This window comes from Drosophila sulfurigaster, chromosome X (assembly GCF_023558435.1).
Source record: "Drosophila sulfurigaster albostrigata strain 15112-1811.04 chromosome X, ASM2355843v2, whole genome shotgun sequence".
NCBI lineage: Eukaryota > Metazoa > Arthropoda > Insecta > Diptera > Drosophilidae > Drosophila > Drosophila sulfurigaster.
In genome coordinates this window covers 22,948,167-22,975,970 of record NC_084885.1, presented here as the reverse complement: position 1 = coordinate 22,975,970, position 27,804 = coordinate 22,948,167, and the positions used below count along the sequence as shown (strand labels likewise).

Below are 27,804 nucleotides of genomic sequence, written 5' to 3'. Positions count from 1 at the left end.
GCGCCATTTGCGGATTTAAATTCTAATTTAAATGTATTTTTGATTTGATTTTATTCTTGACATATATGTTTTTGTATTTTGTATGTATATATATTTTAATTATATCGGTTTATGGAATACAATTGTAAAAAATTTTAAATAGACGCTAATGTTTATGCATGTAATATTTATGAGGCAAATGTTTAAAAAATTTTCGGTTTTTGGAATTAATGATGGGAATAGTCTTTCGCTTATGGGTGGATTTTGGTGTTAAAAAAAAGTTTGCAAGTGGGTTTTGTTTGCTTAATGCTTATGGTTTATTAATACTCCACACAACGGGGCTTTTTAATTACCAGTGGCTCAACCTCGGTGTTTACATGGTTTTCTTTTCTCTCTTTCTCTCTTGTTTTTTTTTTGTTTTCTTTTAAAGTACACAATCATAAGTATATTTGTTTAAATATAGTATGTATAGAAAAAAAAATAGGCTTGTAGATACTGCTTGCTGTATATATGGAATACAAATACAAAATGCACTTGCCACAATCATAATAATAGTAATTATAATATAATAATAATAATCATAATAATATATGTATATGTATGTAGTATTATGCCATATGTAAATATTTATATATATATATAAAAAAAAAAGTTGCAATTGTTTTTTTTGTTTATCATTTCTGTTGTTGTACACATATCGTATTATTTTTTTTTTTGTTTAGCCCTACAACTTACAAAATAGTAATATATATATATATATATCTATAAATATATTATTATAGATAGATCAGTATCAGAGGCGAGGCGAGGCGATGGAGTCTCTCGATATCCCAGATCGATTCAGTACAATAAATCCGTCTTTTGGGCGCCCTCGCTATAGACAGACGCCAGCGGATATTCGTCCTCGTCTCGTGCCCCGTTATCGTCCGCCTTGATGAGACCCTCGCCAATGCCGACAATGCTGCCATTGCCATTAAAAGCTGTTCCTCCTCCTCCCGCTGCTCCACCGCCAGCAGAGGGACTGCCATTGGTGCTGCCGGCGCTGCCAACGCTGCTGTTACTGTTGCTGTTGCCGCTATCGGGAGTCGTGTAGCGTGTCACGCCCAGCTGAAAGAGGCTGTCCATGGGCGATGCCTTGACGGGCGTGTAGAAACCTAAAGCCGTGGAGCCTGCAAAATGGAGAATCTAATTAGTTTATGATTGCAATTGATTTGATTCATTGATTGATTGATTGATTAGTGTTGGTTAGTGGCACAAAACGCTGAACAAAATTGGTTAATGTGCAAATTGAAATTGAAATATCAAGTGTGTGTGTATTTGTGTGTAGTTGTGTGTGTGTTCGTGTCTAGTTGGGGGTTAGTTACCTTAAGAAGTAATATGAATTGGCGATTAGTTTTGATTGGAATTGTTAGACTCTTCACCAACACCAGAAGCGGTCAGCAGCGGATTGGTTAGATTGCTTGGCTGATTGATTGATTGATTGACTGCATTTTATATTTCATTTCATTTTACAAATTTGTTGGCTTCTGTTTTATTTCGTTATATTTTTGTTTTTTTTCGTTATTTCTCTTCTTTTTTTTGTGGTTATACAGTTTATATATATATTATTATTTCAAAGTATATTGGATTTGGATTTTTTTTTTGGTTTTTTTTTATTTTTTTGCTTAGCTGTCTGTTATTTAGATTTAAATAATATCTGCAAAAAGAAATTAGTATAAAACAAAAGGAGCACAAAACGAGGTTGTTGGGAGCATGAGAAAAATACAAAAGATCAAAATGAAAAAAGAATATCGCATTTAGTTGTATGTATATAAATATTGATGATGGATTGATTGATGATGGTTTTTACGCTACATTTTTAGAAGCTACTGCTAGGGATGCACTACAAAAAAAAAACATTACATAAAATGTGCAGAATTCGTTGCGTTGCCAGTTCGCTTGACTTGGTAACGAGTATTTACAGTTTACATGAGGAGGATTGTGAGTGTGCGAGGGCGAAGGGAGAGATGCAGTTTTTTCTATTGGTTGCGTCAATGATGTCAATATCAAGTTAAACAGCAGAGCCAACTGATCAATCAAGGCGAGGGCGAGTACATGTGCGTAGTGACGAGTACCGAGTGACGATTAGCGACGGATTAGCAACAAAATACCACAGTGAGTGAGGTACGAGCTAGTTGTGGGGCTTTTAACCAGGGGCCAATCAACAAGTAGCGATTAGCGAGTAACGGGAAAACTTAACGAGTAACGAGTGTAATTTGGAGTTTTAGGGACCAGTTGACGAGTAGCGAGTAACGAGTGTAATTGGAATTTTAGGGACCAGTACCGCAATTGTGTAACCTTCAATAAAAAGCAGCAAGTCACGCTCAAAACTAACGAGTCGAGTTAGCAAATAGCGACTAAATAAAATTCACAATTATTTGGTTGGGATTTTAAGGGCCAATACCAAAGTCGAGTAACGAACACTGCGAGTTACCATCAACAACAACTGCAGTTAGAGGGCCAAATACCAGAGCACTTGTATAACAAGTAGCGAGTAACGAGAATTTGATAGTGTGGAGGGAATATACGTTTTAAATAAAAGCAATTGTGCTTGCCTACGTTTCGTTGACATAGTTAGACGGGAGAGTTGGAGACGGACGAGTTCAAGTACAACAACACACGATTGAGGATTTTGCTGACGACGAGTGATTGTTGGAAGGATGGAATCACACATAGTAAAGCGTGTTGCCTGGTATGCGTGCCTGCAGCAATGCTGTCGTGGCATTGGGTAGCGCTAGCGACGTGGACGTGGACGCAAAGGTGCTGCTGATGATGCTATTGCTAGGCAAACTGGTGCGACGGCGACTGGCGAGGGAGTTGGACGAGGACGAGCTGCTGATGCTGCTGTTGGATCGCTTGCTGCTGCTGTTCGAGGTGGTTGCTGCTGTTGCTAGTTGTGTTGATGGTGTTGCATATTTACTCTGCTGCTTGCCACAGAAGGAGGCCGCTTTGCGTGCTGGATGCGACGACGACGAAGGCTGCACTGCATCATTTTGTAGAAAGCAGGCGTACTGGGGCTTCAACAGCACCGAAGCTCGACGCCGTTGCGTTGGATTATTGCTGTTGAGACTGATGCTGGGCTTGCTGCTGACTGCGACGGCAAGTGGACGCGACGACGTCGTTGGCAATACCTTGGGCGGCAGCGGCGACGGTTCCAGCTCCGTCTCCGGCTCTGGCAAAATAATACCCCTCCCTAAACTTGGGTAATCTGCAAATATGCGTGAGGCTTTTTGTGTGTTTGTTTGTTTGTGTGATTTCTTTCAGGGATCGCAAATAAGAGTTATGCAGCTCATAAATATTGAAACAGTATAAATTTCCATTACCAATTCATAGATCGCACGTAACTCTTATTTGTCTCATTTAAAACTAACGACAACAGACGACAGCTGCGCTGCGCTTGGACTGTGCGGGGTCGGAGAAGAGATCTCGGGGTTCAAATCTTAGGGGGGTTCGGATCTCAGGGTTTGAAAGTCAGAGCGGATCTCCGGGAGGAACGGTCTGTAGCTAAACACCCCTAAAGCATATGGGGTCGGAGAAGAGATTTCAGGGTTCAAAATCCTAGGGTTCAGATCCCGGGGTTCAAAAGTCAGAGCTCCTGGGTTCAGATCTCCGGGAAAACGGATCTTTGGGTCAGGTCTATGAGCTCAATCTTCGGGAGGGACGGTTCTGAGGAAAAATGTAAGAACGTTTTATAGGTTTAACACCAAAAAAAAAAGGAGCAAGTCAGGTAAGGGGTTTAGGTCTTTAGCGTAAGGAATGGAGAAGAGATCTTAGGATTCAAATCCTAAGGTTCAGCTTTTACGTTTTAAAAGTCAGAAGTCAAATCTCTGGGTTCCGGATGTCTTTGTGTCAGGTCTATAACACCAAAAAATGTCAAAGGATCAAGTCAGGTACAAGAGGTTGAGGTCTATAGCAAATGGGGTCGTAGAAAAGATCTCAGGTTTCATACCCTAGGGTTTAGATACCGGGGATCAAAACTCAGAGCTCCTGGGTTCAGATCTCCGGGAGGAACGGATCTTAGGAAAACATTGGGTCAAAAAAATGTCAAGGGAGGAAGACAGGTAAGAGGTTAAGGTCTATAGCGTATACATAAGAGGGCGCGGGGGACGACGAGTGGCTTGGGTGGAAGTGGAAGTTAGCTACGCACACCCACCTGATAAGCTGGCTGAGTTTGCGTAAGCTTTTGAGCAGTTGCCTGCCGTGTGGCAAGACGAAGAACTGCCAGGACTGCTGCACTCTGGGCCAACAACAGCAGTTGTCACAGTCGCCGCTGCCGTTGCTGCTGCTGCTGCAGCCGCAATGTGCAGCCCTGGCACTGTCCCTGGTCATGGTAGTTGGTTTGGCTGTGGGCGTGGCAGTGGCAGAGACGGATTCGGATACTGCAGCAACAGCGGCAGCAGCAGCAGCGACATCAACATTGTGGCCTGTGCTGTGCTTAATCGCTATGTTAACTGTAACAGTGGCGTTTTCGTTTTCTGTAAAGTGCAGAAATTTGTTTTTTTTCTTTTCGTTTTCGTTTTCGTTTTGTTTTGTAAAACTGTCTGGCTGTTTGGCAACGCAGGCAGGGCGGTAGTTAGAGGACATGCAAATGCTAAGGGCTATGAGATAGTGTGAGTGTTGTCAAAAAGCTGATTGCTATGACACGCTAAGGGCTATGATAGTGTGTTGTCAAAATGCTGAATGTGTAATTATGTATGTGCGTGTGTGTGTGTGTGTGTAACAATAAGGATGCTTAAAGGGAGTGTGTGTGTGATGTGGTGTGGTGAGTTTAGTGTTAATGTTTGACCCCCCCGCGACAAAAGTGTTAAACGATACAAAACTCAAGAGAGCACAGCATAACTACAGTATGTATGGTTGTATGTATATAATTTGAAGACACACAGAACAGAAACGGAGAATTCAGAGAGATAAAATAAATAGAGGCAGACAGCGACAGAGAGAGAGAGACGGAGAGAGATAAAGATAAAGAGAGAATGATAGTGTGACGGGCAGACACGACAGGCAGCGATGTCGCGACGACGAAGGCGACGACGACGACGGCGGCAGGCAAAGAGCGCATATTTTTTAAGCCATGCTCACATGCATGCACACACACACACATACTTAGAAGTGTGTGTGGTGTGTTGTGTTGAATTTGCAGACTTACCTAGTGGTAAATTCCCCAGCATGCCGCTGGTCGCTGATGTTTTCGTCGAGGATGTCGATGGCGTTGTTGTGGATGTTGGAAGCTCAATTATCTCATCGACAGTCACATGATGGTGCTGTTGTTGTTGTTGATGCTGTTGCAAAATGAGCTGCTCCTCATAGAGCAGCTGATGATGTTTGTTCACATTGCCGCCATAGGGATCGGCATACGGTGGGTCATCAATGATCTGCGATGCCTCGGAGGGATATTCAAACGTTGACGTTAACGTATCGTTGAATTGTACGCGGAACTGTATCGAAATCGAGTTCAAGACAAACAAACACATTGTTATTTGTTGTTATTAGCAGCAAAATAAAAATACATATAATAAAAAAAAAAAACCTGTCGATATCTGTCCGATTGATGAAACGCACCCAAGGCCTCCCCCTCCCTCCTTTCTCATACTATTGTTAAACTCACCACACACACACCCCTCCCCTTCTCCAACAATCTATTTAAGTCGCCACATAAGCCACTTATAATGCAGTTTGATTAATAATAGCGACTGAATAAATAAATAAGTAATGATAACGCACAAGGAAATGAAAAACGCGACACACAAAAATAAAACACTAACTTATGCACGACTATTGAAATACCCTCGACAAGTGCTAAAAACATGCTAAAGCATGTCAAATGCCGTGTTAACAGCTTGTTAACATCTTTTAATCTGAGCACCGATTACAAATGTATCGAAAGACGATAAACAGCTTCGAAACGAGACAAATGAAAGTGGCTCAAACAAATTGTTTGCACTTAATTGCAAAAAAAAAAGAAAAAAATTTGCGACATTAGCTTTTGCACACAGTGCGAGTGAGATGGAGAGATTTGGACGATAATTACTGCTAATTGTTTTGACAACACTTTTTTTTTTGTTACCAGCGATTAAAATACCAAACGAAAGTGAAATGTGGGTCACACTCAGCATACCCTGTGGGCAAAGAAATAACTAGATATGTATGTGTTATCTACTTATGCTACAGACACCACCGGAATGGTCAAGCATAAAATTTGTAGAAATCGAAGCCGTTTCTTTTATTACACAAAAATGCTTGCGACGCCGACGAAAAATTATTGGAAGCCCAGTCAGCAACCAATCTTATCTTATCCTTTGCAAATACACAATACACAAAAAAAAATACCAAAAAAAAAAGAACCCACACTATCGGTAATCAAGTGTGTGTGTGTGGTGGGGGGGTCCGATTAGTCACAGCCTACGTACTAAAGCGATAGCGATAATCAAGCTTCAACATGTCGTTAGTCATCATATCATCATTGTATTGAGGTCAATCCCAATAACGCATTTCCCATTTCCGCAAACACTAAATGAATGTTCTTCATATGTATGTATACTCACCGATGAATCTTTGGCTTTTTGTCGAATACTCGACTTGCCATCGATCACAATATTTGCATTCTCGAATTCCACATCGCATGGTGATGGCGGGCACATGGAGTAGTCATCGTAATCGGTGTCTGTCGATGTCTCCACCGAGAGGTCGCCCAGCAACACGAAGCCAGGCTCATTTGGCTGTCAAAAACACAAGAAAAACAAAAAATACGTTTTTAAAAGGAATAACAGTGAGTGGTATGGATGAGGAGGGAATGGGAGGGGGAGAGCAGAGAGTGGGACAAGCACAAACTGAATCACAGCTGTCCCATTTCTCGCCATGTCAGAAAACGGCAGATAATAATAAAGTTCAGGGCACAGATAACACAAAAAAAATAAAAAACATACAAAACATAAAGAGACCAACAAGAACAAGCACACAACACACACACATACAAAGCAAAAAGCTACCGACCAGAATTGTACATCAAAAAAGAATTGACAAAATTGAGTTCAGTGCCGGAGAGAACGCAAAGAACGCATACAAACAAACAAACATACATCAGACCAAACGAGTTTAACAGCTTAGGCCGAGAGAGCTTGCGCGCAAGCGGGAGAACGAGAGTGACAGCACAACACGAGAGAGTGAGCGAGAGCGGGAGCAGTTGAGTTTATTCAACATGGTTACTTTTTCAAAACAGCTGTGCACCCAAATGCGTTGTCCAACCGTTTTCCACTCCCCATTTTCTCCCCGGTGTACATTGCTTGCTATTCACCACAACAGCAGCGGCAGTAGCACTCCCCCTTCTCCCCTTTTGATTGCCTTGCCTTGCGTTCACTGCTCCTGCTCCACCACGCAACAGTCTACATACAAACATACATATGTACATATCTTTGTCTGTCGCACATAGTAAATATGTACAGATGTATGTAATGTATGTATGTTTGCATGTGTGCATATAGAGCGGCAGCAGGAAGCAAAGAATAAAACGAACAAAAAAAATATCGCAGCACATGCTTGACATATGACTGTGTGTGTGTTTGTAAAGAACTGGTTTTTCGCAATGCAATCGCAGGAGCCAAGAATTTGCCAATCGCAACATGTTTTAATATCAAACAAAGCAACTGCCATATGCACGCTACACATACACATGTACATATGTACATGTATGTATTGTGAGTTGTGCATAAGGCAAAATGAATCAGCTTGCATTTGCATAGTTTGCAAGAATCGATTAATCGGCTGCGTTTCAATTGCAAGGTTGGAAAGAGCAACAACAACAACAGATGAACGTCAAACGTCAGGCTTGGAAGAGCGCATGCAATTTGCACACACACACTTGCATAGATGCACATACATGGAGCATCATCATCACGTCTTCTCGCACATTTTAGAAGGTCACGAAGACGCCTAGCATAGTGTGTGTGAATGAGAGAACACGAGTGTCGTAAAAGGAATTGAATTTCAAAACTGTTTGCGTGTGTATGTGTGTGTGAGTTTGTGCTTCCTACATGTCTAAAAGAACAATATATTGCTGATTATTATTGCCATATTTAAAAATGAAGGATCTATATACAACTGTAAATACAGCTGGAAATTGGAATTGATGACCATGGGAAAGCCCAAAAGTGAGTTGTGACATTCTTAACATATTTGCTGTTCTTCTTATTGTTGTTGTTGCTGCTGCTGCTTGAACTTTCCAAAATGCGCATGATCTCTTCCACGCTCTTTTCGACTCATTCTAGCTCTGCCTATGCCGCTCTCTTGACTTGAACACACGCTCTCTCTCGCTCTCGTTCTCGCGCGCACAGTTGGTGGGCGCTTTGTGTTTTCGTATTTTGTTGTTTTTATACGGCAGCGAAACGAAACGAGACGAGAGAACACAAAAAAAACCACAAACAAAATGTGTTTGTATTTGGGGCTTTGTGTGTGTGTGTGTTTGTAAGGGGGGCTTGCAAAGATTAAGAAGCAAAATAATTCATAATGAAAATAAGCATGAATAATGCGCAACGGCGCCACATTCCAGGGGTGGAAAGGGGAAGGGGGTGAGTGTGGGTTGGGTGATTTTCTGCTGCTGATAACGAGAGAAATGAAAGCAAAACAGCTGCTGCTGCTGCTGGGTGAGTGTAAGGGAGATAGACTTACCTTTGGCAGTTCCCGTTTCCGCCTGTAGATCACAACGTCGCTTTCAATGTAGTCGGGCACCTCCTTGCTGCTCTTGGAGAAATTGAACACCATCGATGTGTTGTTATCCGCCAATGAGTTGCCATGTCCGCCACCTCCGCCTACACCGCCCGCCCCACCACTTGCTGTGGGCTGACGGCGTTTGCGCAAGTGTGGCCAGATCGGTGAAGCATTCGATGCCGCTGCAGCAGCTGTGTCCGTTTCGCTGGCATCCTTGTTCGTATTTATCACGTTATCGAGACTAGGGTTGCCACCCCCCCTCCAGAGGCGGCGGCGGCGGCTAGAGCAGCTGCATCAGCGGCCAATGCGTTTGATTTTTTTCATTTCATTAATGCGATTCTTTTCAATTTCGCGACTGGTTAATTGCGTGGATGATGAAGAGTTGTTGCTGTTGCTGCTGCTCGTTGCTGCTTGATTTAAGAGCGGCCGTATAACACCAACTTGTTTGGTCGTCACGCTCGTTGTTGTTGTTGTTGTGGTTGTATTGTTTATCGATAAGGAATCGTTGTTATCGGCGCGTTGAGGCAATTTTCGGCTGTTGATGTTACTGCTCGTCGTTGTCGTTGTCGATGTTACGTGCGCATTCTCTTGCAAGGCGCTCGCGAATGAACGCTGAACGCCTCCTCCTGCTGCTGTAGACGTTGTCGTCTCTTCCAGCGACTGCGCTGCTGCTGCTTTTAACTTATCGCCGCCTGCCGCACCCAACTTAACGCCATTGCAAACCTCGTCAATGTTGTCGGCGTTGTGCTCATTACTATTATCAGCTTCGTCTCCGTCGTTGCCGTCGTCTCCGACTCCCTCTTCGTTGTTCTCCTCCCCAACGTCTTCGGCTGCGACGGCGACGTCATCGTCATTGACTTTGTCTTCGTTGTTTTCATCGTCGTTGTCGCTGTTCTGATCGACGACGACGACGCTGCTGCTGACTAAGCGCTGTTGCTGTTGTTGTTGCTGTTTTGCACCCCCAATTTCAACTCCACCTCCACCGCCGCCCACAACAATTGCAGGCGAACCCACCTCAGTCTGTTGTTGCTGCTGCTGCTTGCGTGCCAACATTTTGCCAAGCATCGGCGATTCATAGTTGTTGGCATCCAATTGACGCGGTATTATATCCGGCACATTGTTGCCATAATTTGTCGATGAACGTTGATGTTGTTGCGTCTGCTTCGGTGTTGAGGCAGCCAAAGCGCCACCCGGCAAACTTATCGAATTCGAATTCGTATTTGTATTCGATTTCTGCTCCTTGATTATCGATTTATAATTGGCCACCTTGCTGGCAACGCCGCCAACTCCGTTGCTGCGCTGTGCGCTGCGCGGTCGCCGATTGGCGCTCGCCTCAAACATTTTCAACGTTTGCTTAACCAAATCCGGAGGCGGACGTTCGGTGTCATCGATTATCGAACTGAGACGCTTGGGGGGCGCTGCATCGGTGCCGCTGTGCAAGCGTTCGCGTGCATTATTAATTTTATCCTCGATGGTGACCACATTGTTGCTTGACGGCGCCGCAACTGAGGCGGTCATGATGTTGTTGTTGTTGTTGTTGCTGTTGTGATTGTTGTGGTTGTTGCTCCACGGTGACTTTTCGCAGAGCAAAGCTTCAACGCTGCGCGCTCGCTTCATCACCTCGTTGCCGCGTTTAAAGTGACGCGAACGTTGTTGTTGTTCCTGTTCGATTTGTTGCTGTTGTTGCTGCTGCTGTTGGTGTTGTTGTTGGCGCAGCTGTTGTTGAGCAATGGTTACGCTTTTAATATAACCGCTGCCTGTGGTTGCAATTCCCGTTGGTTTCACGCCCAAAATGGGCGGCGGAGCAACAACAGCAGTTTTGCATTGTTTAACCGGCTCCTCGACATCGACATCGTTATCGACGTTATCGTCGTGATCGTGATCGTTATCGCTGCGATCGAGCAGCGTATTGAGACTGGTCGAACGCTGCAGTCGCTGGCTCTGCTGCTGCGATTGCTGTCGCGTCGCCTCGCAGCGCAGCGCCAAGCTGAGATAGCGACAGCGCAGCTTCGACACAATGCCGGGACCGTAGCTTAAATCCTCGACGCCAACGACGACGCCGCCGTCGCCACCGCCACCGCCGCCATCGATGCTAACGACGCCAACGACATCGTCGTTTTTCACATTGTGCTGATTGTGATGATGATGATGGTGGTGATGATGATGATGATGATGACGATGTTGGCCATTTTGTGTTGTTGTCTTTTTCATTTCTTGCATGGCGACCATTGTTGTTTTTACCGCTACTTTCGTGGGCGATGCAGGCAATTGTTGTTGTTGCTGCTGCTGCTGCTGTTGTTGCTGTTGATTTTGTATGAACTTGTTGCTCTGCAATTTATCGGATATTTTCGTTTTACAATTTTTATCAACAAAAAGTGTTGTTGTTGGCAAGATCGCTGCCGCTGCTTCAGCACCAACGCTCTGGCCAAGTTTGCATTTCGTTTGCAACTGATTTGCTGACGACGACGATGTCGCCGCTGTTGCTGTTGCTGCGCCGACGTCGCTGCTGCTGCTGCCCAGTGCTGTTAATGCTCCAGTTGTCGCTGTGCTAGTTTCAACTTCACCACCACCACCACTGACGACGACGCTGCCGCGAGAGCGCACTCGATTGCTGCTGCTATTCAACATATTCACCACCTCAACGTCACGCTCTCCGCACGCACGCTCTCTTTCACTCTCTCGCTCTCCGCGCTCTGCAGAGTCCAAATTTAGAATCTCTTGCTGTTGCTCCTTGCCAGTTGATTGACTTCTTGTGTTAAATAAACTTGATCGCTGCTTTGGTATTGGTGCCGTTGTTGTTGTTGCGGTTTCTGCTGAAAATGCCGCGGTCGCTTCTTTGCCTTGTTGTGTACTTTGGGATGATGCTGTAGTTGTTGTTGTTGCTGTTGCTGCTGGAAGCGTTTGATGACCTCCAGCTCCAATAAAACATTTCTCAGACTTTTCCTCTGCTGTTGGTGAAGTCTTTAATGTTGTTGTTGTTGTTTGGCTTACATTTCGTTTCACATGCTTCTGTTGTTGTTGCTGTTGACTAGTTATTGTTGTTGTTGTTGCTGCTGCACTGGCGTCAGTCGCACCTGACTCTGCAGAAGCAGCGAAAAAAACGAACAAAACACAAAACACACAACAAAAAAAAAAAGCAAAGGTAAAGAAAAGAAAAGAAGAAATATACAATGTAGAAAAAGAAATGATGACAACAACTTTAAACTATGTGAATTGCTCAAGCTCGAAAACTAACTGTCAATGACGACGGACGAAAAAATATTATTATTAGTAAAAAAAGTCATAAATGGGGTACGAAGCGAATTTTCAGTGCCAAGCCAATTATTAATTGATAAAGCATCGTTGTTCTTCGCTCTTTGCTTTGGCTGGTGATAACCAAACGATTGCGTTTGTGTGTGTGCGTGTGTATCAGTGATGCTATTCTTAGCTATTTTATGGCTAGATCTAGCTGCTGATAACCAAGCGATTGCGTTTGTGTATGTATATCAGGGCTGCCACTTTGGCTGCTTTATGGCTAGATCTAGCTACTTTTAGAGTGAGTCATTTCAACACTAGATTTACCAAGAAATTTTTATACCTATTTATACCAACAGCAGTCATTTTGACTGGCTCGATAAATCTAGTGTTAACTGTTGCATGTTTTGTTTAACTATGTTGTGGCTAGAATTAAGATATATTTGTTTTTTTTTCTATCAATCCATTTAATCGTTATCTTATTTTATGCTAATTTCTAAATTTTTGTGTGATTGTGATGTCATTTTGGCTACTTTATGGCTACATCTAGCTACTTTTAGTGTGAATCATTTTAACTGTTGCATGTTTTGTTTAGCTAATTTAAGAGAACTGCGATTGATGTGTTTTAGCTATCTATAAATTTAATCGTTTATGCCAAATTCTAAATTTTTATGTTTGGTTGTTTCTCCAGAAATTCACTTTAATTTTCAAAATTGTGAATGCACTGCTGTGTTGTTATCGTTATCGATAGTCGATAGCACAACTCAGATGCGGCTGCTTTGCAGTTGCAATAACATTCAACGAAACACAGCTGTTGATAATGATTATTTTTTTTTTTTTCGTTTTCTGTTGTTAACGTGGCTAATTAAGCACCAGCTGCATTTGTCACTTTGCACATTTGCGATTTCATGAATCGATATCGATACCTCGAAACATGAACAAACATGCACACGCACACGCACACACACACACACACATATTTGTCTTGTTCTGATAATTACTCAAGCGATCTTTTTTGCTTTTGTCTTGCTGATAACTCTGCGAACCGGTTCATGAGCAAAACTATTTGAAAGCTGTGTGTGAATTGATTTGAAAGGCGATGAACTACTTTCAAAAAAACCTATGATCCGGCTAAAGAGTTCGATGCGCTTCAAATAATGCTGAACCGGTTCAGAAAGCGAAAGGTTATTATTGTGCTGTTAAAGACGGAGCTATGTATGCAAGTAATTTAAAAGGGTTTAGGAATAGTTAAGGTAAATAAGTAAATACTAAATACTGATTATTACACCTACAACAATAAATACTTTATGGAAATGCTGTGAACCGGTTCAATCCAAAAATACTCTATGGAAATGCTGTGAAACGGTTCAGGAGCGTTTGTAGTCATGCTCTTTGAAACGCGGTGATCTAGTTTTAAAAACATATGATCCGGCTAAAGAGTTTGATGCGCTTGAAGTAATGCTGAACCGGTTCAGAAGGCGAAAATGTTAAAGTCGGAGCTATGCAAGTGATTTGAAACGGTTCAGGAATTGTTAAAATAAATAAAGAAATACTTTTTACTGCATATTACTTCCGCAACAATACAAAAATACTCTTCAGAAATGCTGTGAACCGGTTCAGAAGCGTTTGAAGCGTGTAACTCGCTTCGTAGTCATGCGACGTCATTGAAATTTGATATGCTGACTGAGACTGTGAGCTAAATGCATTCTAGTTTGCAGTTGCATAAGAGCATTTGGAATCAACTCACCTGCAGGTTCAGTGAAAGCCATGCAACTGCTGCTGCTGCCATCAGCTGTGGACGCTGTGGGTGAGCTGGCGGCTGCATTTGTACGTGCCACATTCGTTTTGCGTCGCTGTATCAAATCCTTCTTCCATTGCGGCATATCGGGCAAAAATCCAGCGTTGCCATTGCTTCCGCCGCCCAGCGGAGTTGTTGCCGGCGAACAATTTGAACCCGTCTCAACTCCAGCTCCAGTTCCAGCTCCGGTTCCAGTTCCAGCCCCTAGCTCGGCAGTAAAATGCAATGAGGAACGCTTCGGTTGCTGTTGCTCCATTTTTGGCTAACGACGACGTTATCGCTGCAAATGATGGCATGTTATGTTAGGTTATATCTTTAGTGCATCTTCTTCTTTTTGACCCTCTCCCAACGAAAAAAAAAAACAACAACAACAACGTATTTAACGTCTTGACCCAAACGCGCTACCAAAGAGACTGAAGCGTAGCTTTGGCTTGCAGACCTGTCAATAGCTCTGGCCCCATAAATGGTACGGAAAGGGTCTAGACGAACTTTGTATGAACTCTATTGACAAGCAAACTTTTCATTTTACATTTCCATTTTAATTTATTTTGGATTTTGAAATAAAAATAGGAGTATTTATTTTCATTTTCATTTTTATCAATTATATCAACAAATTCATTTTAAATTACTAATTTTCATTAAATTTTAATTTTGAAATATAAATGGAAATATTTATTTCAATTTCTTATTTCAATTTGTCAATTAATATATCATCAAATAATCTTTGAAAAATAGTAGATTACTTAACGAAGTTTAAATAATTTAAAATTTAAAAATTCGCATTTATTTTTAATATTAAAATAATATAATTTGTTTTAATTCCTCATAATATTAATTAGGTCTGCATCAATTTATCCTTTTCAAATTACAAGTTACTAATAATTAAACAAATTCAAATAATTTAAAATTCCAAAATTTATTAATAAGTTTGACCTCTTTCAAACTTTTGGTTTTTTTTTTGGTAAATGTAAAATGTTTTTGTTTAGTTTTTGTACGAAAAATTAAAAAAACAAATGCAATATTTTTTAATAAATAATTTTTGCTTAATATAAATGAAACATTAAACAAATTAAAGTTAAATTCTTAAATCATTTTGTACATTTTATAAGAACAAAATTCTTAATTTCTCAAGTCAAAATGAAATTTCAAAGTTATCATATATTTTTATTACAAAATAATGCATAACAATTATTTTTTATTTAAGAAAAATTGAATTTCTTTTAAAATTTATTAAAAAAAAGTTGAAAATGTTGAAATTGATTAGAATTTATAATTCATATTTTGTATTTCCTTATTCCTATGCTAGAAGCAACAAAAACATTTCCTGTAGAGTATTCGACAAGTCGACTTGGCTACGTTAGTTTTTGTTATCTTGCATTTTTGTTAATTGGATTAACTGTTGTTGTTTTTCAATATTTGCAAATGGTGGGCAAGAGACGCGGAACGAGGAAGCCGAAGCAGAAATTGAAACTGAAGCAGAAGCAGAAGCAGAAGAATGTGCTAAATATGAAGATATAAAAATGCAAGTGAATTACTTTTCATTTCATTGCGTATCGTTTGCGTTTCGTTTTATTTTGTTTTGTTTTTGCCGCTATCAGTCAAAACGATCGGCAGCGAAAGAGAGCGAGCGAGAAAGAGGATTGTTTGCTCAGGATACAGCGAGGCTGAAGTGTAAGCGGGATGCCGCTACACAGAGAGAGCGCGAGTGTCAAATTGAGAGCTGAGCTTAAATCATAGTTTTTAATATTGTCTGCATTTAATTGTGAATGTGTGTCTGTATCTCTGTGGGCATGCCTGACTGTCTGTCTGTCTATGTGTGTGTGTGTGAGTAGTCAAGGGTGCAAGTAGCGTGAAACGGTAGAGTGAGTGAGAGGGAGAGAGAAAGGGCTGCAAATTGCAGACGAAGCATAAAATAAACAAGCGTTAACGCTGCGCTGCTGCTGCGCTCTGCACATTATCGATTTTTACAAGAGCTGCAAGAACTTTTGAGCCAACATACACACACACAAACACCATGAATTAAAAATTAAATACACACACACAAACACATAGATAATATACATTTGTAGCTTAATATGCATATGTATTGAAAGAGCACCCAAGTCTGACATTTCGAGTTGGGAAAGTGTCTAACACAACACCAACAACAGCAACAACAAAAGCCGCACATTAACATGTTGTTTGACTGCGGGAAAAATGGTAAATAATTGCCTAGCCATTTTTTCTTTTTCATTTTTCACGATTTTTTTCTACACACTTTGTGGACTAAGCGTCCTTTTCTACTTCTTCGTATTCCTATTGTTGTTGTGTATCCTTTCGCCTTGCCCCTGTGTTTATTTACTTCGGCACTAATAAACATAAACAAATTTGCTTTTTTTATGTTAAGAATTTCTTACTTTTACGTCCAATTTGAAGTGGTGGGATTTATGTTGTATTTGTGCACATAAGTCTTATAGTTGTCTGCGCATTTGATAATTTTTTATTAATTACTAATAAAATTAGTTTCGTCTCTAATAATTTCTATATACGCGCACTTTCTTTCACTGCACCCAAGGGTGACCGCAAGTCCGATTTCAAAATTTGCTACGTAAAGCCCACAAACATACCACAAAATATACTGCTTTCACAATTAACTGCTGGTCGCACTGTTCAAGGTATATTCGAAAATACCAGAGCTAGGCGACAGTTATTAAAAATTAAAAGAACTGTCTGAATAAATTTGTATGTGAATTTAAATTGTAGAAAGATTGTAACGAACAAAGAATATTATTTCACCGTTGTCAGATTCAGTAATGATATCCGTTTCTATTAAAATGTGTGTACTATTTAGCTGGTCACACTGCAGTCATTTGCATTTTCATTAATTTGGTATTTTTATGCATTGAAATTGGGATTTTTTGTTAGCAGAAGTGTAATGCATTTGTGGTATATTTGTTGATCGAATATGGTGTGGTCACACTGGACAGTATAAATCATTGCATTTCTGTAAGTTGTTTGTTATTTGATTTTGTGACACATTTGCAATTGCAATGAGCATTAACTGGATTAAGATCACCGAGCGGTAAGCGTAAAGTTAAATTGACTTGAATGCCCTTATTCCTCCATATTGTTGTTTAGGGCACGCGAGGGCATCAAAATCATCAATGCACTGCCCTACGAAACGTTCACAACGGTGCTGCTCTATGTGCATCGTCAAATGAGCCCCTCGAGCAGCGCTGCCGCAAGCAGTGGTGTAGGTGGCGCCAGTGGAGCTGGTTTGCCAGCGCCCAGCATTACAGTGGGCACCAGTGTGACGACTACAACAACGGAGCGAGCTGGCAGCAGCACAAGCAGTGAACCGGAATATACGCTGGAGGAGCTGGAACGTTTGGTGGGCGTTCCGCGTGCCGACTTTCTGCTGCTAATCAAAACGTTCTCTTACATTTTGCGTCGCATCTCCACGTTCATCATCAAGCCAAGTCATTTGCAGCGTGAGCTGCGCGAGAAACTCCAGCTGCAGGACGAGGCGAAAATCGATGCCATATTGCGACTGTGGGTGCGTCAAACGACGCCCATGATGAACAACTTGGCCAGCGAACGCTACGAGTCGAATGTGATTGAGGACATGGCATGGAAATTGAATGTTGAGATTGCCTCGCATTGCCAGCAACGGGAGAAGACGGCGCTGGCAGTGCTGCAATTAAAGACGGGCGCCGGCGAGGATATTAATTTTGAGATGACGCAGCCGGAGCTCCTGCAGCTGTTCAATCAATTCGAACATATTCAGTCTGAATTGGACGCAACGCTGGCCAATATGAAGGCATCAAATTAGATTGCATTAGTTTTAGTTTACTCATTTCTGTTGTGCCTAATTTGTAAGATAATGTATGTATATTTAATTGTTATAAACAAAAAAGACGTAATTTAAATTGTAAATCAAAATCCTCGCTTTGAATCAGCCGCCAAATCATTGAGATGTCATCGATAAAAGTGAAAGCCTGCAGTATATTTTAATCGATATTAATCAAAACTCAATCTATATTAGGCGCAAAATAAAGCTAAATTAAAAACGATTTATGTAGAGAATTCAAAACGGGAAAAATTTGAATGTAAGATCAGAATCATCGCTTTAAATTCAAACATTAGATTGCCATCGATAACTGCTGGCATGCAGTATATTCCAATCGATAAACATAATATACTCTCCACTGCATCGCTAGTAATGCGTTAAAGGGCGCCAAATAAAACAGTGAAAGTGATTCCGTTAGAATACATTTGGTGAGTTTTGCGTTTTTAATATGCATTTTTCATTTTCATATCATAATTCTACTGATAAACATTACAAATAATTATTACAATGATATAGACGTGTGTGTATTTATATATATATATACGTATTTATATATGTATATATTGCATATGCATATGTATTCCATTCATATATAGTCTATGCTTCTATGTATATCAAGTCAAGCATATGTATGTGTATGCGTTCTCTACTACAGACTTGTTAGTTATGTGTTTGCATATGTGTTTTGCATATATGGTATGTATATACTCGGTATGTATGACACTTTGTGTTTGTGTGTGTGTGTGTGGGGGGAGGGGCAGTTTGTTTTCGTTGTAAGTATTGCATTTTGTTGATGTGTAGTATTAACCTAGTCTAAAAGCATTTCTATTGCACTGGCAAATTAATTTGACTACATTTTCTCTATTGCTACATTCTCATGTTTATTGTTTTACACACTTCCCTACTCCATGTCTGTGTGTGTGTGTGTGTGAGTGTGTGTATTGCTTTGGCACCTGCTGAGCACTAAAATGTAAATCAGCCATGTTGTATGCAAGTTTCCGTAACTTGTACTTGTACGTATACATACAAACATACATACATACATATACAAGGCAAAAGAAATGTAAAATTGTTGTTTTTGTTCTGTTTGCTGTTTGTAAATGATTATCGCCTTACAAAATGCGCGTTGGTCATTTGTTCTCTTCATGTTTGTTGTTGTTCTTGTTGTTGTTGTGCTGCTGTTGTCGGTGTACAGTTCGTTAAGCTAACAGCGTCTTGTGCTTTCAACAGTTATTGTGCGCTGTTAGCCATGTATTGTTTTTTCTCTCATCGTTATCGTTATCGTTACCGTAATCGATAAAAATTCAAATCAACGAAAAAGAAACACAAAAATAAAACGATGATTTTTAAATAAAATTCTATATATATTAATTATGTAGAAACAACATTAAAGTAGCACATACATACACAAAATTACACACATATACAAAGATACTGTTTACATATACAGTAAGTAGATTTAATCGGTAAAAAGTAAAAAGTAAAAAAAAACGGGGAATATGGACTAAAAATTAATTCTTTTCTCTTTTGTTGTTATCATTTAAAAACTATGTAACTGAATTATTGCATTTGATTACATACATTTATATGTACATATGTATATAATTTATATATGTATATATTTTCAAGCATTTCGGTTTAGTAGTTATTTGACGCCCCAATATCGGGCATATATACCCTAAATCTTCATATGGTATATATAGTATATATATATATATATAGTATATATGTATATAAAAAAAACCATTAGCGCTTTTCTTCTTCAACTTCGTCGTTTTCAACTAACATTTAGTGTACAAAAATTGGAAGATACATACGATATATATATATATTGATATCTATATATATATATATGGTATATAGTGTATATATTGTATATATATATATGTATAATTATATAACATTACAAAAAATTGTGGCTAGCAATAAAAATATGTTTAGGTTGACAATCAGTTATATAATATCGGTAGTATCAGTATTTTAGCAGCGATTACAAATTACAAATACAAATACGGATAGTACAAATTACAAATACAAATACAGGATTGGATCATTTTAGTAGATATTCTAATTTTATACCCTTTAGCGCACACCTTGACAGAGAGCGAGCGATGCATGACTTTATTATACCGTGGAACTTATTGATTTGTAGATATCTTTTAAATCGGAATTGGAATATGTACTATATTATTGCTTTAAGATCGTTGGGTAATTCTAAAAGTAGAAATCGGACTTATTTTTGGTTGAAAAACTTCTTTATACCTGACTATAACAAATTTAAGCTTGGCTAGGGAGGGAATTATTTAAAGTGAGGTTATGAAATGGTTATTTTAAATAGATAAAATCATTTTATAAAAATGTTTCTTCTGTGTAATTTGTAGAAGTTATAAGCTCTCTCTGTAAGGGCATTAAAACTTCGGCTAGCCGCAGTTGAGTTCGTCTTTGTTTTTCTGTTTTTTTTGTTTTCGAAATATTTTAGATTTTTCTTTTTCTGAGATGTATGTATAAAAGTTGAATTATTGCGCATCCAATCCAATTCAATGTTTTTTTTTGAGTGGGTTTCGTATAGTACGTTGTACGATATACGATATATATGGTGTACGATATATGTATATATATGTATATATATGATGTATCAAGTATAATATCAAGCGTTGCTTTTCGAATTACTTAAGTAAATTAAATTTGATGTAGTGTTTTTCCTTTTGTTTTCTGATGCTGCGGAGGGTAGGCAAAGTTGGGGGGAGGGCAGGGTTTGAGGAAGAAACATTGTCATTTACATGCCCGATTCCGCGATGCCTTCGTCATCTGCAAAAATGGAAAGTTCAAATTAGTTATTGGACTATGTTGACGAGAACAAAACCAAAAACATGCTACAAAAAAAGTATATAAAAAAGTTTATAGTAAATAAATAAAAAAAAAAGCGGCAACAAGTTGCATGCGGCATACAAAAGCAAAATACAGAGATACACAGAGAGAGAGAGAGGGAGAGAGAGTGAGAGCGAGAAAGAGAGAGATAACATACCAAAAAGAAACAGAGAGAGAGAGAGGGAGAGCAAGTATGAGAAGACTACAAACCCATGAAGGGATTGGCATAGATGATGCCACCACCTCCACCACCGCCACCGCCACCTCCTCCACCTCCTGCGTTGACTGTTTCACCCACAGTTACAGCATTATGCTGAGCATTAGATGGCACATTAGTTGACGCATTTGCCGACTGATGTTTGCTCGATAGCTTGGTGTAATTATCCCCATCACCGATGAGCGTGGCAATGTCATCGTCATCGCCATTTCGCGTCGTATTGCAACTGCTGCCCAAGAGTTGATCGTAGCAACTGACATCGGTGCTAATCACATCCACCTCGATGTCATCGTCATCCTTCTCCAAGCTGTTCCGATTGCTGCCACCCAACGAACTGTGCAGAGCATGGGAATCCTCATAGCTGCCGCCTCCGCTGTCATCGTTGGCGTTATTCGACTTGGCATCGATGTGCGTCTCGAACTCGTCGTGCAAATAAAGATCTTCCTCTTCGATTTCCTCCTCCTCCTCTTCTTCTATTTCCTCCTCGAGCTCCTCCTCGAGCTGCAGTTCGACGCCCTCTTCACCCGCCTCAACACCGAGCTCCACTTCGCTGAGGATCGAGCGACGACGTCGAAAGACATCATCTTCCATCGGAGGTGGTGCAACTGTGTTCGTTGCCACAGCTGGGGGCAATATCATGACATCCTCCTCGGCGAAACTGAGACGCACATTCGCCCGACTCGCTCGTTGGCTACCGGCACCGGAATTTCCACCGGAATTCGCAGCGGAGGAATTCGCAGCAGCTGCTGCTGCTGCTGCTGTTGTGATGAGCTCATGGCTTAGACTGTTTTTGATGTCACATGAGCTGGCGCTGAATGTGATCAGCTGGGATTTGCGACGATGCTGCAATGTTGTGTAGCCCCCATTGGGGGCAATGACTTGATTGGGCTCCTTCTTCACATCGATATCGATGCTGCTGCCCTCCTTGCAGATCATTGAGCTGGGCTTGTTGTCAACCAGAACAATAACCACCGAATTGTTGTTATCACTCTGATTGACAACCGAATGTCATCTGTCCTGTGATGTCTGATCCTGTCCGCCACCTCCTCCCGTTGATCCCGCCGAGGTGTTGTTGTTGCCCACCACACCGAAGGAGCTCATCGAATTCGAGGCCAACTGCAGTCCCAAGCCATTCGTTGCCCCAAAGCTTGTCATGTGAGCACTAAAGCTGCTCGTTAGCGGCTGTTGATCGTCGTGCAGTATGGCGGCGTTCTCATCGTCGATCGCTTCGGCTTCGTCCGGTTGCAGCAGCAGCTGCTGATGTAGATGATGTTGATGATGTTCCTCAATGGTCGCCACAATGGCGCCTTGTTGCTGCATTTGACCATCGCCGCCTACTCATTTTCGTTTTCGTTTTCGTTTTTTTTTTTTTTGTTTTGATGATGCGTGTGCAATGTATTTTGTGTTAGCAGAAATTTGTTTGTTAGAAGAGAGAGAGAGAGAGAGAGAGAGAACCCGTCACCAAATTGTGGATTTTTCATTGTTTTGAGGAATTTCAGGTTAGGATTAGTCGCTTTACCAAAAACCAAAGCAGGCCCAGCACCAGGCAACGTAATTTGTTTTGTATAGGGAATAGGGAAGGAAAGGGAAGGAATGAAATTTGGGTACATACCTTCGAAGCCCTCGTTGTCTTCCATGACACGGGCGGGTCCCACGATGTTCTCCTTGCCCTCGAGCACCGCCAGCAGGCACTGATGTATGCAGATATACTGCTGCTCGGTTTGCACCATCCAAACGCGCTCTGCAATGCAAGGAAGGGAATAATTAATGTCCTCAATTCAGATGCCCAATTTTGAACCGACCTTTGCGCATGGCATAAACGATGCCAAAGATGTCCACGTAGTCGGACGTATTGATCTGCTGCAGTATGCGATCGAGGGTGATGAAGGTGCCCGATCTGCCAACGCCAGCGCTGCAGTGCACCAGTATCGGACGCTGCTCGGCACCGATGCGATCCCGGAAGGCGCGCACAAATCGCACCAGCGTCTGCGGCGGATTTGGCACTCCAAAGTCCGGCCAGGTGATGAAGTGGAAGTGTCGCAGGATGCGCTGTTCACTGCCCTGTGGGCGAGAAGAGAAGATGGCGAGAAACAAATATGAATATTAATTGATAAATAAGATCTGAAGAGTTGATGAAACCTGGGTAGATCAATTGAGAAAAACCTCTTTAATAAATATTCTAAGAAGGCTTCTAAGGGAGGTAGAGTACCTCTTCAATAAAGACTGGACAAATCAATTGGAAAATACGAGAAAGACTTCTAAGAATCAAGAGCTGAAGAGTTGATAAAACCTGGGTAGATCAATTGGGAAATACTTCTTAGGGATACAGAGTTATTCTTCAATAAATATACGAGGAAAACTTTTAAGGGAGATAGTATTCCTCTTGAATAGAGACTGGATATATCAATTGAGTAATACGAGGAAAACATCTAAGGGAGATAGAATTCCTCTTCAACAAAGACGAATGGGAAAATATTAAGTGGACAAAGAATACAATGGATAGGAGAGATCATGAAATCAAAAAGTATTTAATTGAAACATAAATCTCGAAGATTGGGATACAACAAACATACCGATAGGATAGGAAACAAAGATCAATCATTAGGAAAACTTCTTAGACAAAGAGAAGCAAAACATGGATAGGAGCTTGTTTTGAAAATAAAACGAGAAATCGAAAAATAAGACTTTGACAAGGAATATGTGGACTCAACAACTTAACGGAGTCACTAGGATTCAATGCTTTGAGTCAAGGACAAGGAATATACTGAATTAACAACATAAAGGAGTTAATAGGATTCAATAGAAGATAGGAATTGGAATTGAAATAGCTTGCATGAGGAGGACAAAAATGAGGGGCGCATGGTAGGTAAGGAAAGGAGAGCGAGCAGGACGGAGGCAGGCAGTAGAAGAAGAACTTACCCGACACAACATGAACTCGGTCATTACCCAGTCGGCGTAATGACTGTCGTTGAGTATCTGCACCTTGATGTCGCCATAGAAGACGGGCACCGTATCGTTGGGCCAATACTGATCACACTTCTCGCGTCCCTTCTCAAAGCAGCGCGTCAGCATGACGATGGCACGCGAGTTGCTCTCCCAGCACATGCGCCAGAAGTCGTCGCGTGTGGAGTGCAAAGGTCCCTGGGTGACAATGAATTCCCGCGGCGAATTATGGCCGGGCACATAGTTGGCATTGATGTAATCAGAGCCCTCGTCATCATCAACGGGTTGCAGCTTAAAGCGCGAATGATCGTAGGGAAGAATGTTGGTGAAACGATTCTTCGGACGATTGCAGGGTAGATCAGCGAATGTGCAAGGTTGATCCCGACCCACATGTTTCAGTTCCTCGAACTCCTCGCTGAAGCGAAAGTCCGAATCGGCGGACATTAGGCGATAGTGTTCGGCAAAGTTCTTGATCAAAATGGGGCGATTCTGTTCGATGACACTGTCGGGCAGCGACATATTGTCGTTGGCACGCGAATCCTTGGTCGTCTTGCGGCAATTGTTGCGTCGCCGCTTGTAGAACATCAGTGTGACCAGCAGCACCAAGATGATGGTCAACGGCACCGTAATAGCCACAATCAGCGATGTGTTGTCTTGATCTAGTTCGTTTGAGGGGGGAATAAAAGCGAAAGCGAAAGAGAGTTGATTAGTTAAATGCAAGCAGTAAGGAATAGGAACAGCAGGTTTTGGTTTTTTTTTTTGTTGATGATGAAAACGCAATAAGGTGTCTTACCCGGTGAGCTCAGCAGTTCTATTATGAACGTGCAAAAAGGCAAGACATACGATAAGGGGTTAAAGTGGATAAGGGTTGTTATATGATTAGGTGCGGGGGCGGGCGTAAGGTTTGCCAATTTAAACATACCTGTTTGTATGGGAAAACTGTAGGCGGTGTCCGTGAACTTGTCGGGACCGGTGAAAGCGCGCACCTTAACGCGATATGTGGTGCCCGATTTGAGCGGACCATTGCAATAGCCCAGCTTGTGATTGTCACAGTTCTCGGTGCCAATGGTAAAGTCCTCGACCGAACGATTCTCGAATGGATAATATGGATCGATGGCCTGATACGGCAACCAAACGCTATACGATTGCACATCCAGCCAGCTGGGCATCTCCAATCCGGATGCATTCTTTGCATCATCCTCGGCCACAATGATCGTGTACATGCGCACCTGACCATTCTGATCGGAGAAATAGTTCTTGCGGAAGCGGATCTGTATGGTTGACGAGCTGCGATACACCTCAGTCGGTACCACCTGAGTGGCTGGTCGAGGTGGCGCCAATATCGGCATCGTTTGCTTGTACTCACGCTCCGGTCCATAGCCAATGGCAGTCTTCGCTTGAATCTTGAACACATACGTCTCGCCCGGCTTGAGGTTCTTGATCACACCGAACGACTCCTCGGAATCAAAGTCCTGGGCTCCCGCATCGCTGGCGTTATTCACATTGCTATACGCTATGGAGAATTGCCTTATGACGCCGTTCGCCTCGCTCGATGGCAATGACCACTCAAAGTTAATCTCACTCGGTTGCACGTCCATGGGATGGAAGCGTTCCACGCGTCCCGGCACCGCCTCATTCGTCGTAAAGCTCGCCGAGAGCGGTGCACTGCTGCGCAGTACCGATGACTCGGTTCCGGAGCGCACCACAACGGTGAAGGTGTAATTGCGATGGGGTCGCAGCTCGTTGATTGTGATCTCGTTGCGTGTGGTCATGTTCTGGGCCAAGAGATTATCGGCCGTCAGATAGGCAATGTCAAAGTCATTGTATTCGCCCTTGGGCAGATCCCAACGCAACGAGATTTCCGTATCCGTAATATTTGTCGCATGCAGTTGTGTAATCGGTTCGGGATAGAGACGATCCTGTCGTTGAATGGGCAAACTGGCAACGCCACCGCTCACCGTCCACACGGTGATGTTGTACAGACGTCCCGGGACCAAGCCGGTGAATGTCACCTTGCGATCGGTGTCATTGGCCAGCTTCTCTTTGTCCTTGATCTCGGCATCGCCCAGCGAGAAGCGATAGATGTCGAACTTTGACGACGACTGGGGCGTCGGTGTGTAGCTCAGTGTGATTGTATCCCGTTCGTCCTCCTTCTCGCCATTGGCCACCACCACATCGGATTGTATGAGCGGCATGGTGCGGGGATAAAGGCTCGTAATGCCCGACAGAATGCCGTAGGATGTCGTCTGAATGTCGAACTTGTACTGCAGTCCGGGCATCAGGTCGCCAATCAGCACGCGCACCGTCGACAGATCGTCCGCTGCAAGAAAACGGGTAGCAAGAAGTCGTTTATAAGTTAAGGGTTTATTTGAGATGACACATTTTGGGCAATGATGTTCCTGTGTTTAAGAATTTCGGATTTCAAACGCTTTGCTATTGATTTGAGGGGTTATATTTAATTGTGGAACTGGGTTTCAGGAATTTGGCTTATCTTATGAGTATGCATTTCTCTGGGTTACTTCAGAGCAGCTTTTTATAATCTATTAAAAGTCTATTTATTATGCTTTCCTAAGCTTAAGCTATTATTGTTTTCTGTTCCTCCTTTCTTTAGAAGCCTAGAAACGATCCTTTTGCCTCTATTAGATTAGATCGGCTCGTCAGGAGCACTCAACAGTCTGCTTTCTACTACTTCTTTGATTTTTGCCTTAGGCATACTTTCGAAATGTTCCTGCTTTCATCCGAAACTATGAATCGATGCTTTCGTTGTACTTCTCACACATTTCGACTTAGATTAGACCAGCTTGACAGTAGCATTCAACAGTCTTCTTTCTGTCTTTATTTCTCATGCTCGGATTTTTGTAAGTAGTTGTTTGTTTTTGTCTTAGGGAATCTTCCGAAATGGTCCGATTTCTCCTGAAGCTTAGAATCGATACTTTCGTTGTTCCTCTCGCATATATCCACTTAGTTTAGATGTACTCGACGGGAGTATTCAACAGATTACTGTTTTTCATGCTTTCTCATTCTATTATTGTTTCCTTTGTTGTCTTAGGGATATTGCCAAAATGTTATTGCTTTCTCCTGATGTTTAGAATCGATTCTGTCGTTTTTCTTCACACACATTTTTACTTATTTTAGATCTAGTCAAGAGGACTTACCCGACTTGTTTTCCGAAACATTTTTGGTTTGCGCCCGACTTGGATTGTCGCTGGGCCACCACTTGAGGATGTAGGACTCGACGCGACCCTCGGGTTTGGGCCACTCCAGCGTAATGTTGCGCGAGTCCACCAGCTGAATAATGTTCGAGACGGGATTTGGCGGCACTGTGGTGTTGACCTCCTGGGGATTGGGACTTTCGACGCCAAAGCTGACGGTGTTCACTTGAATGGTGTATTTCTCGCCCTTGGTCATGTCTGTGATGTCGGCTTCGGTGGAGCGTACGCTAGGCAAACGCACCCACTGCTGTTCACTGTCGGTGCGATAGCGTATGGAATATTCGGTGAACTCGCCACTTTCCGGTGGTGACCAATGCACAAGCACCGAATTGCTGCGCACAGTTTCAATCGTCATGTTGCGTGGCGGATTGGGAACTAAACAAAGAAAAATTTGAAAAATTGAGTTGCGGTAAAAAATGTTGCATATGTAGTATATTGTGTACTCACAGACTGCTTGGAAGTAAGCATGTGGTTCGCTTCGGAGCTCGTGACTAACGGCAAAGACCTTGAGCTCGTAACCAGCGCCTGGTTGCAGATTCTTGATGACCAAACGCGACTCCTTGGTGATGAGGGTGCGCACCTCGCTCGTTCCGTTGCGGGAATACAAAACTTCGTATTGTTCCTGCTTGGAGTTGACATCGCTCTTCCAGCTTATGTTGAGGCCCTGACGTATGCTCTTCAGATCCTCAATGATCGGTGATGAGGGACGCGTGACCACAAAAATGCTCGTCTCGTTCGATTCCATTGTCTTGGAGACAGCCTGGACGGAGAGCGAGTAATTCCTGCCTGGCAGCAGACTCTCGAGTGTGAAACGAGTGCGTCCTGTGGTCAGAGTGCTGGTATCGCCATTAAACGTCTCCAGCTCGTGGTAGCTAAGCGTAAAGAAAGTTTAATTTAGGTTAAATCTGATAGAGGAAACCTCAGGATCTAGGAAGAGAGTTGAATTGAAGTCGTTTCCAAAAGCGACAATCACAGGAATTTGACA

The 27,804-nt window shown here is 42.0% G+C and overlaps 3 protein-coding genes across 5 annotated transcripts in view; 1 reads left to right on the top strand and 2 right to left on the bottom strand.

Annotated features, from left to right (window-relative positions):
* Positions 1 to 272: 272 nt before the first annotated feature.
* On the bottom strand, positions 273 to 16,300 carry LOC133848983 (homeobox protein 5). Its single transcript, XM_062284768.1, is given in 6 exon segments — positions 273 to 1,148; positions 5,165 to 5,453; positions 6,561 to 6,734; positions 8,680 to 11,798; positions 13,700 to 14,030; positions 16,147 to 16,300. Coding segments are annotated over 5 exon segments (4,218 nt in total). The 5' UTR covers positions 14,007 to 14,030; positions 16,147 to 16,300; the 3' UTR covers positions 273 to 819.
* Positions 16,301 to 16,652: 352 nt separating this feature from the next.
* LOC133848979 (uncharacterized) lies at positions 16,653 to 17,671 on the top strand. Its single transcript, XM_062284763.1, has 2 exons — positions 16,653 to 16,811; positions 16,868 to 17,671. Exons 1-2 carry the CDS (start codon positions 16,780 to 16,782, stop codon positions 17,559 to 17,561), a joined length of 726 nt encoding a protein of 241 aa, XP_062140747.1. The 5' UTR covers positions 16,653 to 16,779; the 3' UTR covers positions 17,562 to 17,671.
* Positions 17,672 to 19,943: 2,272 nt separating this feature from the next.
* LOC133848959 (tyrosine-protein phosphatase 10D) overlaps positions 19,944 to 27,804 on the bottom strand; it is a 63,835-nt gene continuing 55,974 nt past the window's right edge. The window contains exons 7-14 of one of the 3 annotated variants that reach the window (XM_062284722.1): positions 27,267 to 27,691; positions 26,763 to 27,194; positions 24,530 to 25,927; positions 24,401 to 24,418; positions 23,584 to 24,266; positions 22,467 to 22,725; positions 22,277 to 22,405; positions 19,944 to 20,387 (exon numbers count right to left, since the gene is read on the bottom strand). In XM_062284722.1, coding sequence (XP_062140706.1) covers positions 20,356 to 20,387; positions 22,277 to 22,405; positions 22,467 to 22,725; positions 23,584 to 24,266; positions 24,401 to 24,418; positions 24,530 to 25,927; positions 26,763 to 27,194; positions 27,267 to 27,691 — 3,376 coding nt within the window. In that variant the 3' untranslated portion in view covers positions 19,944 to 20,355. Of the gene's footprint in view, positions 20,388 to 21,512; positions 21,999 to 22,276; positions 22,406 to 22,466; positions 22,726 to 23,583; positions 24,267 to 24,400; positions 24,419 to 24,529; positions 25,928 to 26,762; positions 27,195 to 27,266; positions 27,692 to 27,804 lie in introns of those variants that run through there. The other 2 variants (XM_062284721.1, XM_062284723.1) reach the window with 2 other exon arrangements.

Bases quoted from the DNA above. Each gene is read 5' to 3' on its own strand.
- LOC133848979 (XM_062284763.1), top strand. From the start codon at position 16,780: ATGAGCATTAACTGGATTAAGATCACCGAGCG. The intron at 16,812-16,867 runs GTAAGCGTAAAG...ATTGTTGTTTAG, and splicing joins TGGATTAAGATCACCGAGCG to GGCACGCGAGGGCATCAAAA.